This window comes from Salvelinus namaycush, chromosome 2, assembly GCF_016432855.1.
Source record: "Salvelinus namaycush isolate Seneca chromosome 2, SaNama_1.0, whole genome shotgun sequence".
Lineage (NCBI taxonomy): Eukaryota > Metazoa > Chordata > Actinopteri > Salmoniformes > Salmonidae > Salvelinus > Salvelinus namaycush.
The window spans coordinates 11,221,386-11,239,539 of NC_052308.1; the positions used below are offsets into that span (position 1 = coordinate 11,221,386).

The 18,154-nt window shown below is 43.5% G+C and overlaps 2 protein-coding genes across 3 annotated transcripts; both read right to left on the bottom strand.

Annotated features, from left to right (window-relative positions):
- Positions 1 to 1,731: 1,731 nt before the first annotated feature.
- Positions 1,732 to 5,181, bottom strand: si:ch73-15b2.5 (rho guanine nucleotide exchange factor 19). The gene is made up of 10 exons (XM_038968657.1): positions 4,921 to 5,181; positions 4,764 to 4,840; positions 4,393 to 4,649; positions 4,102 to 4,262; positions 3,568 to 3,720; positions 3,358 to 3,487; positions 3,117 to 3,191; positions 2,925 to 3,017; positions 2,591 to 2,742; positions 1,732 to 2,446 (listed from the first exon to the last, which is right to left on the bottom strand). The coding sequence occupies exons 1-10, from the start codon at positions 5,061 to 5,063 to the stop codon at positions 2,272 to 2,274; spliced, it is 1,416 nt and encodes a 471-aa protein (XP_038824585.1). The 5' UTR covers positions 5,064 to 5,181; the 3' UTR covers positions 1,732 to 2,271.
- Positions 5,182 to 10,615: 5,434 nt separating this feature from the next.
- Positions 10,616 to 15,807, bottom strand: LOC120058944 (protein DDI1 homolog 2-like). 2 transcript variants are annotated; one of them, XM_039007704.1, is made up of 10 exons: positions 15,356 to 15,807; positions 14,726 to 14,855; positions 14,201 to 14,482; positions 13,937 to 14,063; positions 13,601 to 13,728; positions 13,067 to 13,195; positions 12,787 to 12,890; positions 12,468 to 12,660; positions 11,021 to 11,071; positions 10,616 to 10,673 (listed from the first exon to the last, which is right to left on the bottom strand). In XM_039007704.1, exons 1-9 carry the CDS (start codon positions 15,491 to 15,493, stop codon positions 11,061 to 11,063), a joined length of 1,242 nt encoding a protein of 413 aa, XP_038863632.1. In that variant the 5' UTR covers positions 15,494 to 15,807; the 3' UTR covers positions 10,616 to 10,673; positions 11,021 to 11,060. The 2 variants fall into 2 exon arrangements, with proteins under 2 accessions (XP_038863632.1, XP_038863625.1); XM_039007697.1 differs by lacking the exons at positions 10,616 to 10,673; positions 11,021 to 11,071 and having other exon boundaries at positions 11,963 to 12,660.
- Positions 15,808 to 18,154: the final 2,347 nt, after the last annotated feature.

An 18,154-nucleotide genomic window follows, 5' to 3' on the forward strand; every position in this document is an offset into this window, starting at 1 on the left:
CTGCCCAGTCATGCGAAATCCATAGATTTCGGCCAAATGAATTTCAAGTGACCGATTTCTAATATTAACTCAGGAACATCTTTGAAATTGTTGCATTTTGATTTTTGCTCAGTTTACATGTCCTGATGTGCATTTGTGTACGTGTAACGGATGTGAAATGGCTAGCTAGTTAGCGGTGGTGCGCGCTGATAGCCTTTCAATCGGTGACGTCACTTGCTCTGAGACCTTGAAGTAGTGGTTCCCCTTGCTCTGCAAGGGCCGAGGCTTTTGTGGAGCGATGGGTAACGATGCTTCGTGGGTGTCAGTTGTGTGCAGAGGGTCCCTGGTTCGAGCCCGGGTATGGGCGAGGGGACGGACGTAAAGTTATGTTACATTGATGCTGTTGACCCGGATCACTGGTTGCTGCGGAAAAGGAGGCGGACTAAAGTTGTTACATACGTACAGTTGAAGTCAGAAGTTTACATACACCATAGCCAAATACATTTAAACTCAGTTTCACATTTCATGACATTTAATCAGAGTAAAAATTCCCTTAGGTCAGTTAGGATCACCACTTTATTTTAAGAATGTGAAATGTCAGAATAGGAGATTGATTTCAGCTTTTATTCCTTTCATCACATTCCCAGAGGGTCAGAAGTTTACATAGTCAAATAATATTTGCTAGCATTACCTTTAAATTGTTTAACTTGGATCAAACGTTTCAGGTAGTTTTCCACAAGCGTCCCACAATAAGTTGAGGAATGGGGAAAAATTCACCCCTGACAGAGCTGATGTAACCGAGTCAGGTTTGTCGACCTCCTTGCTCACACGCTTTTCCAGTTCTGCCCACATTTTCTATAGGATTGAGGTCAGGGCTTTGTGATGGCCACTCCAATACCTTGACTTTGTCCTTAAAGCCATTTTGCCACAACTTTGGAAATATGCTTGGGGTCATTGTCCATTTGGAAGACGCATTTGCGACCAAGCTTTAACTTTGTGACTGAGGTCTTGAGATGTTGCTTCAATATATCCACATAATTTTCCCTCCTCATGCCATCTATTTTGTGAAGTGCACTAGTCCCAAGGATGAACCAGATTTGTGGAGGTCTATTTTTTTCAGAGGTCTTTTGATTTCCCCGTGATGTCAAGCAAAGAGGCACTGAGTTTGAAGGTAAGCCTTGAAATACATCCACAGGTATACCTCCAATAAGCTAATTGACATTTGAATCAGAAGCTTCTAAAGCCATGAAATCATTTTCTGGAATTTTCCAAGCTGTTTAAATGCAGTCAACTTAGTGTATGTAAACTTGACCCACTGGAATTGTGATAGAATTTCACTTTTAATTCACTGTCTAAACAATTGTTGGAAAAATTACTTGTCATGCACAAAGTAGATGTCCTAACCGACTTGCCAAAACCATCGTTTGTGAAGAAATTTGTGGAGTGGTAGAAAAACGAGTTTTAATGACTCCAATTCTAAGTGTATGTAAACTTCCGACTAACTGTACCTGTTGCCATTGGGGGAAACCTGGAATGAGCTTCTGTATTTTATTGCTGTAAGAGTGGGTTAGCTTAGCACGCTCCAATTGTAATGTTCACATTAGCTACCTGCTAATTCAGGCATTGCCACGCTAACTGACATTTATTCTGTACTGAGGGCGTTATAGTTATAACCATGCTGCTCAAAATGTAACTATAGAAACGTACAAGCGATTTCAGCAGGAAAAGGGTTCAACAGGGACATTTTAAAATATGACAGTTTATTTATCATGCATAAAATTCACATAATTTAAAACTGAAGTTTCCTAAACTAATTGTGAGCTGGTAACTAATCTGTCCAAGTCATCCATGTACGAACAAGAGCTGTGGTCCATCGAAAATAACCAATATAGTGCTATACAACCCCCCCAAAAAGTGCAAATAGGAAAACTAAGTGCCAAATATACACAAAGTGAATAAGATGCAAGTACATGTAATCCAGTAACAAATTAAAACTGTCGCATCAACTTGCACAATATCAGAAGCTGAAACGTGTCTAAAAACAAACTTAACACTTTTCCAATACAGTAACACTGACAGGCAACTAAAACTGCTGCTCTTCCAGAGAACCATTGACTAATAACACATCAGAAACTCTATACAGTACAGTACTTCACAGGTCCTTCATACATGTCCCCACTGACAGAGGACAGAGCCTTCATCCAGGCGTCTTTGTCTGACCTGTAAACACATGCATATGGAGTCATTGTGTGAATTAGATGTGAGGGGACAAAGGCATTTCTAACCAACTTCTTACCTGGTAGTGGTATGTGGGGCGAGTATGAAAGCAGTGGCATGCCCAGTGTGGTTCTGGGAGAGGCGCAGCACGAAGGACTCTAGGGGCAGACCAAGGGCCTCTGTTTTCAGCTGCTCAGTGTGCACGTGGGTGGGGAACACCGCATGATCCAGCACTCTGAAACGCATCTCTCTGATGGTTTGAGAAGACCAAAGGGAAGTTGGGTGACAGGAATACAAAGAGAAAGTGGTACTTTGTATTTAACAAGCACAGTGCTTGGATGTAGTGCTTGGAAATATTGTTCATAGATGCATGTATGAAGATGTGGAAGCATACTTTTTCAATGAGATGAGCAACAGGTCATTGAAAAGGTGCAGGTAAACATCCATGTAGGAAATCCTGGATCCTGGCACGTAGCCCTCTGGAGTAAGCTGTCTCAAGGGGCCTTCATGCACCAGAAAGCGGACACTTGTGATCAGAGGAATGGACTGGAGAGAAACAATGAGGTAAATGGTGAATCGCAATGTTGAGGCACCACTGCCACCTATAGGTTAAACAGGGAGAACAAGCAGGCTGTTGTGATTGACCTTGTTAAAATAGAAGGGATACAACGATGTAGTAACTAACACAAGAGTTACTGAAATAACGAGAGACTGCAATGATGTCAGACCTTAACATTGACGAAATCCATGTGCTTGTCCAGGTACACCAGTTTCTCAATCTGCTTCATCCGCTGAACCCCCCCATCACACTCCATCACTATCTGGTCTCATTGGAGGAGATAAAAATAGCAGTGTTGTAGCCTAACCAGTCAACAGTTAAACCCAAAACTTTATTCAATTGTGTAAATAGTGACCTCTACCTTGTGTATGGCTTCAATGGCATGTTTTAGACAAGGTATCGATTTAGAGTCTTGCCCGGTCAGCTTCAGGATGCTCTGCAATGACCATAGAAAGTCCCAGCATTAACCTCCACCAGCATTAACCTCCACAAGCATGAAGTCTGTTGCATGGAATCCTGTATACCGAACCCTAATCAGTCGAGTAAGGGACACCACCCAATACTGCTCTCCCCCTGTAGACTTACATCTGAGGCCTGCCTACCTCCATGATGATTTTCAGACGTGTGATCCTCTGGAAGGGGAGGACAAGGAAGTATTTCAGGGTCTGTCGCCGACATATTGGATCACTCTCCAGTTTCTTCACTGCTAACAGAAACTCTCGGTTCTCCTGCCTGGGAATAGGGGAAAGAGCAAGACTGAAGTAAAAATGAAGACAAGACAGTAACAGAAGCATAATGAGGGGAAAACCCACAGCAGTAGCGTGACCAGGGCCTCCTGGTACATCATGTTGGTCACATATGGCACGTAGAGGGATCGGAACATGAGGCAGTGACGCAGCACAATGTCGCCAACCTGAGAGATCACGACACTCTCCCCCAGACGCACCTCCAGGTCCAGCAGAAACCTGTAGGTATCAGAGCAGTCACAGCCTGCAGCCTTATAACACACAAGTTGGTATGGAATGTCAAATAAACAAAAATGGAGACTGAGGATTTTAGTCCTGTCATTTTAGCAAGACTGGGTCACTGTTGTTGAATGACAGACACACCCCAAGGGCAGCAGGTAGCCTAGCCGTTAGAGTGTTGAGCCAGTGACTGAAAGGTCGCTGTTGGAATACCCAAGCTGACAAATATGTAATTGTCCAAGGCACTTAACCCTAATTTGCTCCAGGGGAGCCATACTATGACTGACCCTGTAAAATACCACATTTCACTGCACCTATATGACAAAAAACAAATGCCAGTCTGGTCAGTCATGTAAAGACTAGTCCATTGGCAGTCCTTACCCCTCACTGGCTGCCATCACACTGCGCAGGTTGGAAAACAGAATGTGATGCTCCATGCGATGGAGGGTCTGTTTCAGTGTCTTCGATGCAAAGAAGTGATTCACAGCTACCCCCAGGCTTCTCAGGTAGGAGGCCTCAGAACCAATCATCTCAAACATAGCCTTCAGAGCAAAACAGATCACTTCATCTCTATTCCTCACTACACTTCAAGTCATACCAGAGATGTTCACTATTGTATGGAATGACAAACACCAAACACAGCAGAAAACATTCTTGGTACTACCCACCCACCTCCTGTAGACGGATCTCGCCGAGGGAGAGTATTTTAAGTAGGCCACTCTCCTTCACCTCAGACAAGTCCTGCCAAAAGCTGCATGGGTTTACTGTGAGAGGAGACAGTGGTGGGGGAGAGGTGACCACGCGGAAGACAGGTGGGGACTGTAGGCCAGGTAGACACTGGGCGGTCACCAGTTCAGACAGACTGTTGTTGTTTATCCTGTTTAGGTCAGCTTTTACAGATTGCAGGCAGTAGTACTGATACAGAGGAACTGGAGAAAGGAGGCAAATATTACACTTTATCAATGCACTTAGACAACTGGTGATTGAGACTAAATATGTGGGGTCAATTATCCCTAAAAAGTACACAATTGAGAGAAACTTACAAACATGAGTGTACTTAGACGCAAACAATTCCTTCAAAGTGAGGTCTTGAGTTTCCTCTTTATTGGCATCTGCTGCCCTACAGGAACAAGACAGGGACTTTTAATCTAGAATACAAAACCTGCAAAAGAAAATAAATTAAAGCCTCTGCACACTCACCCTTCGTCATCATCATCCTTATAGCGTGATAATGGAGAGGCTGTAGCCTCCCTGTCATCCTGCCCTGGAACAGAAAATAACTTGGGCACAGATCGCTGCACTTGGCCTCCAAGACTCCATGAATGTAAAGTGGCCACAGACATGAGAGTTGCTGCTATGCCTCCAGAACTAAGGAAAAATAGAAGGCATTATATTAGTTACACAGGACAGTCATGGTTTGAAGAATAAGAACTTAACAGTGGGGTACTGTACTTAAGTATTTTTTTTTGTTTTTGGGGGGGGGGGGGGGGGGGGGGGTCTGTACTTTACTCCACTACATTCCTTAAGAATATGTACTTCACTCCCATACATTTACCCTGATACCCAAAAGTAATCGTTACATTTCAAATGCACAGGTAGGACAACAGTGTAGTCCAATTCACGCTTCTACCAATATAAAGCATTGTTATCCCTAACACCTCTGATCTGGCTGACTCACTAAACACAAATACAGTATTTGTAAATGTCTGTGTGCCCCTGGCTGTCGGTAAATAAATACATCTTGCTGTCTGGTTTAATTAATAAGGAATCTGATGTATAGCATTTACTTTTACTCAAGTATGACAATCAAGTACTTTTTACACCAGTGTAAAATAGTCACATACCCAAAGAGATCCTCCAGTTGGTTCTGATCTTCTGTCACACCACCTACAGTGTTTCCACTCATCCCTGACCTGTTACTCTCCTCAGTCCCACCAGGTTGGTCTGAGCACTCTACCGATGATGGCATCTGTTCCATAAGATCAGTCTCAAGGTGGTCCAAAATCCCCACGCAAGGATATGTGTGGTGAAATGACTCACTCCTTAAGTGAACTACCAAGTCAGGCAGCTGAGCCATTGTGCTCTAGTAATCAATCGGTGGACAGATTCTGATAGTTAGTGTATTGTTGGACTCAAAAACACCTGTACAGAGTCATACTATGCAGTGGTAATAGTTTGAGTTGGAGTGTGAAAACAAATCAAGGTACAATCACAAATGTTAAAAGGTAGTCTAAGCCTACCATGAACCTGCTTCAACACAGGATGTTCCAGTTTATTGGTTTCAGCTGGGCATTATCACCCTAACAATCCCAAAGCAACTAGTTACAGGTGTGCATTATGTGGGTTCTGTCACACTGGTTATTGTTGCTAGTATGAATAAATGCTGGACTGCGCTTCTGCCACCATTGAATTGCTTGCTACAGACAATTGTGTCACTACGGCTTCATTTACACAGACAGCCTTATTCTGATCTTTGGCCACTTGGTTGGTCTTTTGACCCATCAGATCAGATATTTTGCCATTAATTGGACAAATAGAATATAGAATTGGGTTGCCCGTGTAAACGCAGCTTAACACTATGTCATTAAATGAGGCTACATCAGTGCAATTCAGGGATAGATGACAAAATAAATTATTCTGTGCTGCAATGAAAGTTAGGTCAGCAGCACTTTTCATACCTACTATCCTGTGCCTACTGTGCACAAGCCTCTTGAGGTAGCATTTACCCAGGCAGCCCAATTCTGATATTTTCCCCCTAATTAGTCTTTTGGCCAATCAGATCTTTTGCCAATAATTGGGCAAAAGATCAGAATTGGGGTGCCTGTGTAAACACAGTCTATCAAATCAAAGTCTACATGTGATGCCGTCTGCCCCCATTTAATTTCCCTGTTCATGACACTTCTGGACATTAATAATCAGTTTACCCTTAAAGGCTTTGCATGGTGTCGTGGCAGAATCAGATTTAGCTAAGTAACATAGATAGATAAGATGTTATTTTCATCATATGCTTGTGAGATACTTGTCATTAGAATGGGGCCAGAGAGGGGAGAGGTCAGGCTTGTCTTCATATGTCAATGTATATGTTAAACCATGTGACGGGATGGAGTTATTAATTGGTGAACCAGTTAGTTATCTCATACAATGTCTGTACGCCAGTCACTCCCTACTTTTCTCATAGGGGGAAGGAGTTTGGCCGTGTTTGGAACCATTGTATGTCCCCTCTGAGGTTGCCCTTATCTTGACCTAGTATTTGACCTAAGGGGCTCACTGTCTGATTTTGAGTTTGTCCAGGTTTGGGAATATCTAGAAATGACAATTGATATATGCCATTGGATGAGGTAATGGTTGGTAGACAGCGAAGTACCAAGCATGAGATTTAAACCTTGTCTTGGGAGATCAAACTGAACGATGATTTATAGCTGATGCTGTCTAGCGATAGGATACTCCTCTTTCGGGTAAAGGATTCTTTGTAAGTTGAGAGGGGTGTATCTTGGCTATAAATGAAACTAAGAATTGTTTTGTAAGCACTCTCAGAGAATTCATTTATAGACACTGAATTGATCTGAGTCAAAAAAGGACTTTGATGAAGCTTGTATATATATTAAAAATGGAATATATAATTTAACTCTGACTTGTGTGTGGTTGGCTCTCTCTCTCTCTTGAGTAATACAGGAAATTACCACGACAATGGTCAAGCCACGTCTGCAGTTTCCGTACAGCATTTACTGTGATACAGCCTCTGCCGCAGTCAGGGTATTCATACTTGTTGCGCTTCAAGGAGCAGAGCTGCTGTCAAGGAAGTGAGTGAGTGTTTATACAGGATCTCCCGCCGCCACCTACCCTCAAACAATCATGTCTATGCAGAACTATACGGCGCCCTCCTTATTGTTACAACATTTGGGAGGGGCACGTCAATGCAGTACGGCGGTCGATTTGGCCTCTGGATCGCATTGTCGGAGCAAGCAGAAATTGGCCTTAAGGATAGAGCTGCCATAAAACATGTTCTTTTACTCCACTAATATATACATACACACAAATATGTTTGCATATTATGCTAAAGCAACTATAAGAGCAAGGAATAAAAGACAGATTAGAAAAACATAGCTTTAATTACAATCCTTAACACCCATTCCCTAGAAATATCCCAAACCCCACACATACACTAGAAAGAACCAGTTTTACCTTACAGTTTAAAATTGAGTACAAGATAACTAAATAATTGAACTTGCCTCGATGTTGTTGGTATATGAATATGACCCAAATAATACAATTTAAATATATAATGGTTACATGAATGACTGAGCAAATAAATCAGTCAGCTGGATAGGGTAGACTTGGACTGTGGGAGAGATTACCAGTTGATGGGGGATGGAGTAATTCTAATGCATGATAGATATCTGAAACAAACCAAGGTAAACTGAACAGGAAATTCCAAAACCCTTTTATAACTTAGAAACCACATTTCCAGACATCCCCATTACACGTGCTGTTATATTTGAAGACCTCTTTATCCTTCACAATCACACACTGACATTTTTCAGAAAAATTCAACGTGTGGCTTATAACTTTGCTGAATATGTCCTCATCTATTTTGACGTTCATCTATAAATCAAAGGAATGAGGAAAATAAAAGGGTCATTTGAAAAATAGTGCTGCTTGATTTTTTTCTTCTTCGTGCAAGACGTTTAAAAATTAAAACCACCAAGTTCCTCAGGATTGGCAATAATTACTTGACTGAATGTCATATTACAACATGATAACATTGGCAGAAGAAGGCAAAGAACACCAGTTAGCAATGCTTCTTAAAATGGAGCTATTTCCAGTGCAGTAAGTTGACGGTATGGTGGGTTTTATTAGCAGAATCTGAGATGAGTTAAAAAAAAAATCTAACATTATTTTAAAACCATTTAATTGTTTGGCGCATCAATGACACTCCTCACAAACCTGACATTTTAACTCATCTTCAGCCCTTTATAAAATGATATTTCACACACACAACTGTAAACATTAACCTAAATCATTGGGGCAATTCAATAGTGTTTATAATGAAATATGTATATACGGAGTTGGGGGGGGTGAAGGAAATCAATCTACTAAATCTCATCTATAAAATACATAAAAACAGGTTTCTTCTGAGGCACCACCAACTGCTGCACACACACACACCTCAGATCATATCGGCTAAATCTAGGAACAAATAACAGTTGGTTGTATGGTCTGTGAGAAACCAAGAGATTGACAGCATTTCCCCTTCAGCATGTGAGGCCAGGGAATTCAGATGTCACCATCAACAATAAGAAAAGAGCACAAATAAAACCCATGTTGACAAAGGCTAGGACTCTTACATGATTGCAATGTTGTGAGTGTCTAGGTGGGCACAGTGATCTTGCGGGCCAGTAGTGCCAGCAGAGCCAGCTCCACACTGCCCTGGGCCTGTTCCAGTGCCTCCGCAGCCTCCCTGGCAGAGAAGCCAGCTGCCTGGATCCTTTGGATGTGATCATCGGTAAAGAGACGTGGAGCAGACATGAGAGGGGCTGAGGAGGAGGGGTGGTTCGGGGCCTGAGGAAGAGGTGAAGTGCGGGGCGAAACGCCAGACTCCTCCCCAGGTGAGCCAGCAGCCATGGACAGGGGGCTCTGCTGTGTTGTGTCAGGTTGGAGGTTGAGTGTGTTTGGGTTGTCATTGCCAGAGGCTCTCCCGTCTGCCACACCCCTCCCCTGCTGCCCCTCAGGGGGCTCCCTGAACACCAGGTCTGCTTGAAGTGAAGAGGGGCCTTTGGCTTCAGACACAGCCCCTTTGCTTTTACTGTTATCTAGCCCATACCCATCTGCCCTCCTTTCCCACCAGGAGCTCTTTGGACACTGTGGTTCTGGTTCCCCGTGTCCCTCTCCTGGTTCAGCCTCGGTCCTGGTCTCCAGGCTCTGCTCAGAGGAGCCTGGCAGGACACAGTCAGGAGGATGGTTGGCTTTGGCATCACATGGTTCTGCACCAGCTGTAATGGCAGTAGAGGGGGAGGGTTGGGTGGTGTTTTCAGGTGTCAGGACTCGGGGCTCTACGGTGGGGTTGTGGTTGTCCTCCAGTCCGTCAGCGTTCTGTCTGTGTGAGGGGGAGCAGGAGGCACTGCGGTCCTGAGGGGACAGGCTACGCCTGTTAGACACCAGCAGCTCATGGAGCTCCAGCAGGGCCTGGGCCAGAGATGGGATCTGGTCTGAGTAGGAACAGCGCTTCCCCTCTGGCTGGTCCCTCTCTGATGGCACAGTGTTCTGGGAGGAGGCAGAGGGAGACTTGATCTCTGTAGAGGTGGATCCAAAAGGACAGGGTTCTAGTGTGAGTGATGGGGGATTAGAGACGGGCTGGTGGGGATATTGGGAACCCCCTTCACTCTGCTGAGGTGGGGAACTCAGACAGGTCCAGTGATCTGTAATGGTGTCTGACATGTCCTCCTCCTGCTCCATGGGCTGAGTGGTAAGGCTTTCCTCTGGGTGGGGGAACACTGAGCTGTTCCCTGCCTTCTCAGAGGCACACCCAATCTCTGTGGCTGAAGGGATCTGACTGGCTGAACCTCCCAAGGTGGGAGTCCCAGTCACCATCTTGTCTGCAGGAAGGGAGCATGTGGACAGAGCCGGGGGAGTGGTGATGGTGGAAAGGAGGGGCTGGGTGGGGTTGGTAGGGCTGGGGCCTGAGAGAGGAGACTGTTGGGCTGTAGGTGCTGTGTTCTGGGCCTGGGATGAGGGTCCAGGGATGGGGAGACCCTGGAAGCCAGGCTCTGTTTGGCTCTGGCTCGGTCCTGGTGTTGGGGCCCCAGCCTGGCGCATGTAGGCTGGAGCAGACTGGGAGCGGTCCAGGAAAAGGCTCCGGGGATGGCCGGGGGAAGGGGACAGGGGCATGTTGTTCAGGGGTTTGGGCGTTGGGAATGGTGGGGATTCCGGTGAGGTAGTTTGTCCATCTGCAGTGTCTGATGGTAGAGATCAGTTCGAGAGTTAAACAGTACTGTACAACAATTGAAACACGCTACGGACCAAAACACTCATGCACACAACATGCATCGTTTTTGTCCATGCCAGCTTCTGAAATTAAACATGAAATGCAGAGATCTTAGTGATTGCATCTTCTACTTTTTAAAATAAGTGGGAAAACATGGTAAATACAATTGACTAATATATATATCAACAAAAAATATATATATTATCATACCAATCTTTATCATTGGTTTTTCAACAAGCAAAACTGATTTTGTTACAAAATCCCCAAAAAGAATATGGGTGATGACCGTGGCATTGATTCTCTGTAAGTTTGCAGTACCTGGTTGGTAGGGTTGACTCCAGCTGTCTCTCCAAATGCATCAGTGCTGTCCTGCTCATGGTTAGGCCACACACCACACATCATGCAAAGGGACGCAGAGCGTTAGCACTCACACACAAAGCATGCGCCACACTGTCAGATTGTTCACCTAGTGGTGAAGAGAGTCAGCCAAGACAACTTTATTTCACCTACGACTCCAGATCCAAATTGGGCCGCAGAGGGACTTGTGCATTTTGAACTTAGAGAACTATTAAATCAAATGCATTTACAGAACCAAACTTCCAAGACGTTTTTTAAATTCGTATTTATTTTATTTTTACGCCCCTTTTTACGCCCCTTAGCCTAATTTCATATCTAGTCAAATTCAGGGTTCATACACATTTCAACAGACGGAATTTCATAACTTCTCCATGACTTCTAACCAGATTTCCATGACCAACAATGTGGACACTGGGCGACTGCTCACTGATCCCATGTACCATCACCTGTCGTTGTGCAGGGCACAAAATTGTTGCATATATATTTTTGTTCAGTGTAGCTAAACAATTAACTTGAGGGTACAAGATATGTTTTGAATTGGCCACCTAGTTATTGGTCTGTTCTCTATCATATGGTAGACTACATAGGCATACCTGCTGCTACAATGTCCGACAGTCTCCCTCTCCTTGAGCAACGGCCCACTCATCTCGCACATATGTAAACAGCCCATCCAACTACCTCATCCCCATACTGTATTTATTTATTTTGCTCCTTTGCAACCCAGTATCTCTACTTGCACATTCATCACTCCAGTGTTAATTGGTATATTGTAATTACTTCGCCACCATGGCCTATTTATTGCCTTCGCTCCCTTATCTTACCTCATTTGCACACACTGTATATAGACTTTTTCTACTGTATGTTTGTTTATTCCATGTGTAACTCCATTGTTGTATGTGTCGAACTGCTTTGCTTTATCTTGGCCAGGTCGCAGTTGTAAATGAGAACTTGTTCTTAACTAGCCTACCTGGTTAAATAAAAGGTGAAATAAATAAATATGCAGGTGCAATCCTGGCTGATATGTATTTGATTGATAAAATATTTAAGAACTGTGCCTAAATAAATTACATAAAACAAAAACGTTTAAATAAATTACCATGAAACTATTCGGGGCCTGGAAAACACAATTTTAAAACTCTAAGACTAAGGACTTTCATGACGGCAAGAACCCTGCTGATTATAAAGCTTATTTTTCATTTTCTGAGGTGATGAAATGCAGTGATCATGTGACTGAGAAGGCAGATGAGTACAGAAACAGGGCTCAGGAGTAAAGCAGCTAAAAAAAGACCCATGCAAAAGTGCTTCTGGGTCATGTCTCTGCTGTGCTGCAAAAATCTCCACTGCTTTAGTGTGCAGACAGAGAGCTGAGGAATCCCCATAGCACTCTCTCCCAGACCGTGTTCCTTACCGCTCTCCTGAACAGATCTCTGAAGTGCCTCCGCCAGCTCTCTGTCTGCGATCTCGTCTGGCTGGGCGTCCTCTCGGCCCTCCGGCCCGTACGCCAGTCGTGCACACTCTGGCAGCTCCGCCTCGGGCAGAAAGCGGGTCTCAGTGCCCGTCGTCCCGATCAGTAGCGTGTTCTTCTTCAGGTCAATAGAACACTGAAGTAGCAGGATATAGAGAGAACAGCCATTTACACACAGGGGTATTTTTAAAGACCTACTTTTCCAAAGGATGTCATTGTGTAGTAGTTAGTGTGCATGGATTTGGAGGGACAGGTATCTGACCTGATGTCTCTTGAGCATGTCCAGTCCAAGCAACATATCCATAGGCTGGTCCTCCAAGATGGAAAAGGAGCAAGGCAGGAAGTCCCCTTCTATCTGGACCTGAGCTGGGTAGGGAAATACACACAGATGATACCACCAACACTTGCTTTCAGGTTTGGATATCTTTGCTTTCGACAAATTTGATAAAACAAGGAAAACATCTCATGAGCATCTAGTCTACAGGAACACAATGTTGTGCATCCTTAAGAAAGCGGATCTCTGAGACATGATTGATACCCACCCAAGTGGACTCTGCCAATGATCTTCTGGGTGCCCACTCCCTTGGCGATGCCGGCCCAGCGTCGGTCCACCAGGCGCATGATGTTACAGCGCTTAGCACACGCCTGACTCATGATGGTCATCTGGGCCCCTGGAAGAGGGGAAGCAGGCAATGGGAGAGAGGGTGAGAGGAGCAGAACAAAGACAATGAAGGGGGGATAAATACAGGACAGGAGAAGTAGGGAAGGGAAGAACAGATGGGGGGCTGTATGAAGTACGGGCAAGCAAGTTGGAAGACATTTTTTTAAATCAAGAGATGTCAGAAGTGGTGTAGAGAGAATATATGCAGGTGGAAAGCGAAGTAAAAAACTAGCCAAGACACACTGAATACTAGTGGATATAGCATCATGAGAGCAAAGCCATGTCAAAACTAGCCAAGACACACTATACTGGACACCACAAAACAGACAAACCCTGAACTGAAGAGTCTCCCTACTGCCCTAGTCAAAAATGCTTATGCTTTTGCACTGAGGGAGAAAATTATAGGATACAATACCTGAGTCAACAAAAGCTTTCACATGGTACCCGTTCACTATACAGTCGATGTAGAGCATAACCACCTGGCCAAAGCTCTCTGGGGCCTCCTCCATCGCAATGGTCATGTTTTCCTCAACATTGTGCTGCCTGAAGTACAAATTGTGTGTGATTATGTATTGAAGCACATGTACACTTAATACTCTCAAATATTAAGTGTATTAGGTGTACATAAGTCAATATGTAAACTAGCACGTTTTTAATTGATTTCAGAAGAGACCCTGACTAAAGCCGTCTTTGACTCCAACCCAACCCCTTTCCTTTCCCCTCTTGGATGTGTGACATTAGGTGTGTGTACCTGATGTCCTCTTCTATCTTGGCCTGGGCCTCCATGTCAAATGGGTCGGCAGTCAGAAGCCGGATCCTCTCTTGCTCTCTGCGAGCTCGATCCTGCTGCTGCTCCAACAGCACTTTGGTGAAACGCTCTATGGGAAGGGAGGCAGTCAGAAACATGGTTAGAGCTCCTAGCTGATCACTTAAGACCCATTAGCCGTTATAATGACAAGATATTCAACTCAGAGATAGGGGTTGATGCTATCCCGCTAACACCACTTCTACTCACCCAGGTCTCCACTCAACAGGGCCTCAGCCAATGGTGGATTGCGCTCCTTGAGCAGCGACAGTTCGTGTGGATTGGCCAAGAGCATCTGCTGCAGTAAGGCAGGGTCATCCAGCCCCGGAGGAGAGGAAGTGGAGCCCAGTAGGGATGGGGGTGCAGCAGGGGGTGGAGGGCACTGCTGCTGTGGGGTTGGGGCCTGTTGCTGCTGTCTACGGGTCGACCGTTGACTGGAACCAGAAGAGGTGCCAGGGACTGCAATGGAACTGAAGTCAATACGGGGCAGACCTGGAGGAGAAAGGGGAGACAGGGAGGGTAGGAGAGAGAGTAAGCATGACTGAGGGTTGAGTGACATCATGCCAGGTAGACATTTGGGATGAGCTATTAAAATGGAAAGCCATTACTGACTGAGGAACAATAGAACCAACAGAATGAAGCGCTTTAGTGAAGGGTTACCACTGAACTCTTACTAGAGCAGCCAGACTGTAGATTTCTCACTTGTTCTGTCTTACCCACTGGCACTAACTTTACCTGGGAAGACTGGTTGTGCTGGCGGTTGCCGTCTTTCTACCTGTCTGAGCACCACCACATCGCCATCCTTCAGACCATAAGTCCCTAAAGCACAGGTCAGATCTTTTAGGGGCTGCTCTGCATATGTGATCTGAAGAGGGGGAAGGGCCACAGGAGGAAAAACAATGATGCAAAATAAGAAGCATTCCCTTTTCACACTTGAAGAAAAGTAAGAGGACAAATTAAAATGCTGCCTGGTGGTCAAATCAACTTAACTTATTAGCTAGGTGGTTAATCAAAACGTGGCAAGCAAACCAATGGACAGCTAGCCAGGTAACGTTACATGAGTCAGTAGAAGTTGTTGTTGTTCTGTTCTGACTGTTGACACATGCTATGTTAGCTCAACTTACTAGTAAGATGGCTAGCGTAACTAGCTAATTAGACAGTAGTTAAATCAACTAACGTTACCTAGCTAGCGACCAATGACAAAGTTAATTCTGACTGTTAATTCAGTAGGTGTAGCTAGTTCTGTCAAGTAGGACAATATCTATATATTTTTTTTTAATGATCTAGCTGATATAAACAATGAGATGTAGCTAGCCAACTTAGCTGCTAACACGTTTATGCTAAGCTAACTAGCTAGTAGTTCACCTGAATTTCACCAGCAGGGATTCCTGATTCTAGTTCACACAGAGCAACAAAATCTCTGAGTTCAAGCTCTGGAGAGACATCGAGTGCAAATGTGATTTCCGAATGGTCATTGGGGCAGCAGAAAACGGTTACCAGCATCGCGCTTTTGTGCAGAGTTACTTGAACCCGTTAACGTAAAGTCACTCTGTTTGTTGACACTACTACTAGCGAGCTAACGTTAGCGTGCTAACTAGCAACGTTAGCTAATTTCAGTATCGTTGTGAGCACGCAAACTTCTGTTTCAACAAAACTCAATAAAGATAATCTAACATCAAATATTCACGGCCACTAGCTACCTAGATAAATGTATGACGTTTCGTCTCCTCAAATACTACTAAATGGGTACTCTGGTTATTTTATGTATCCTAAACCAGGGCTGCGTGCATTACGTTTTTACGTTCTGGAACGTTCAATTGCTCTTTAAATACGTAACTTCAAGTCACACCCACCAAACGGGAGCAACACTTTTTACAGTCATTAGCTAAGGGTTCCATCCAATTGGTGACAGATTTTCATGCGAATATTCTAAAATCCACATAAATATTTAATGAGATGTGTTTATCAAATGTACTTGTTGTGGATAAAAGGCTGTGCGTGATGACGTAGTGCACATAAAAATACCCTTTGTGATTAAATTCCCATGTACCTAATAAAAAATACAAAGTTTAATGGGGTTCCATTGCATTTTCAACTCAATTGATGGTTCTCACAACTGTTTTAGCATTATATGTTATATAGCGATTGTGCCCATATGCGCTCTAGCCAACAGCTTGCAGATACAGTGCAGGGCAGTAGAGCTGCTGAGGGGAGGACGGCTCATGATAATGGCTGGAACAGAGCAAATACATCAAACCATGTGTTTGATGTATTTGATACCATTCCACAATTCTGCTCCAGCCATTATCACGAGCCTGTTCTCCCCAATTAAGGTGCCACCATCCTCCTGTGGTGCAGGTTCTCTGCTGCCAATGACTGGAACGAACTACAAAAATCTCTAAAATTGGAAACACTTATCTCCCTCACTAGCTTTAAGCACCAGCTGTCAGAGCAGCTCACAGATTACTGCACCTGTACATAGCCCATCTATAATTTAGCCCAAACAACTATCTCTCCCCCTACTGTATTTATTTATTTATTTTGCTCCTTTGCACCCCATTATTTCTAGCTCTACTTTGCACATTCTTCCACTGCAAATCTACCATTCCAGTGTTTTTACTTGCTATATTGTATTTACTTCGCCACCATGGCCTTTTTTTTTGCCTTTACCTCCCTTATCTCACCTCATTTGCTCACATTGTATATAGACTAATTTTTCTACTGTATTATTGACTGTATGTTAGTTTTACTCCATGTGTAACTCTGTGTTGTTGTACGTGTCGAACTGCTTTGCCTTATCTTGGCCAGGTCGCAGTTGTAAATGAGAACTTGTTCTCAACTTGCCTACCTGGTTAAATAAAGGTGAAATAAAAAAATTAAATAAAAAGGTATAGCCTACCAGGTATAGCCCACCTGCACGATGAGATTATTATGGACAAAAGAGTGAGATTATTTTTATTTGTCAAATGGCAGCCATGCATCGATCATCATGTCATCAGTATAAGACCCCTGATATTTACTGGAAAGGAGCATCAAGCTCATCACCTTGCACTTTTACTGCCCTGTGAAGTTCATCTTCATTTATTTTATATGTTGCCCAATAAACCTCATGCTTTCCCGAGGAGATGTAGTGAGAGGATCACACACAATATCATAGTGTCTCCAAGTTTACATCAATATGATGGTTATTATATCAATATTTGCGCATAAAAACGTCCCCACCTACATTTCTAGCATAATTAATTTTACAGACACAAAAAGGTCCCACCTTGTCTCGTGTATTTTGTTTTGTGACATTTGGACATGTACTTTACTCACATAAAAAAAGTTGGATGGAAACCTGGTTAGTAGCTAAAATCCGCATAAAGAAAATATGTGCATTTTCCCACCAATAGCTAGGTTTCCATCAATTGGCGACAGATTTTCATGTGAATATTCTAAAATATGCATAAAAAATATGCACATTTTCCCACCAGTGGTGTGTTTCCACCAAACGTACTTGTTGTGTATAGAAATCACACAAAATGTACATTTTCGCTTAAGTTTTCATGTATCGAATAAAAATATAAATTCAATGTGTCTCCATCTCCTTTTCAACTCTACCAATAGTTTTGTCACAAAAACTGTTGCGTTAAATAGTAAATGTGCCTACTCTGGTTTTGGTATATGCACTCTAGCCAATGGCTCGCAGATACAGTGTGGGTAGGCTGGGCAGGTAGGCTACTCTACATGATGAGATTATTATGGAGAATATTTTTGTAGTCAAGCATCAATCATCATGTCACCAGAATTAGACCCATATTGTAAAGGTGCATCAAGATTTCAGTGCACTTAATGCCGATGCTGGCACTAAGACAACATCCAATAGTCAAAGGTATACAAATGGTATAGAGAGAAATAGTCGACACGTCATAATTCCTATAATAACTACAACCTAAAACTTCTTAACCAGGAATATTGAAGAACTGGGAATATTGAACCACCAGCTTTCATATGTTCTCATCGTCTTGTGCCATGTAAAAAAGCTAAAGTTGAAGTTCCTTGCTCAGAACGAGCAAGGAACTTCAACTTTAGCTTTTTTAGATGGCACATATTGCACTTTTACTTTCTTCTCCAACACTGTGTTTTTGCATTATTTAAACCAAATTGAACATGTTTAATTAT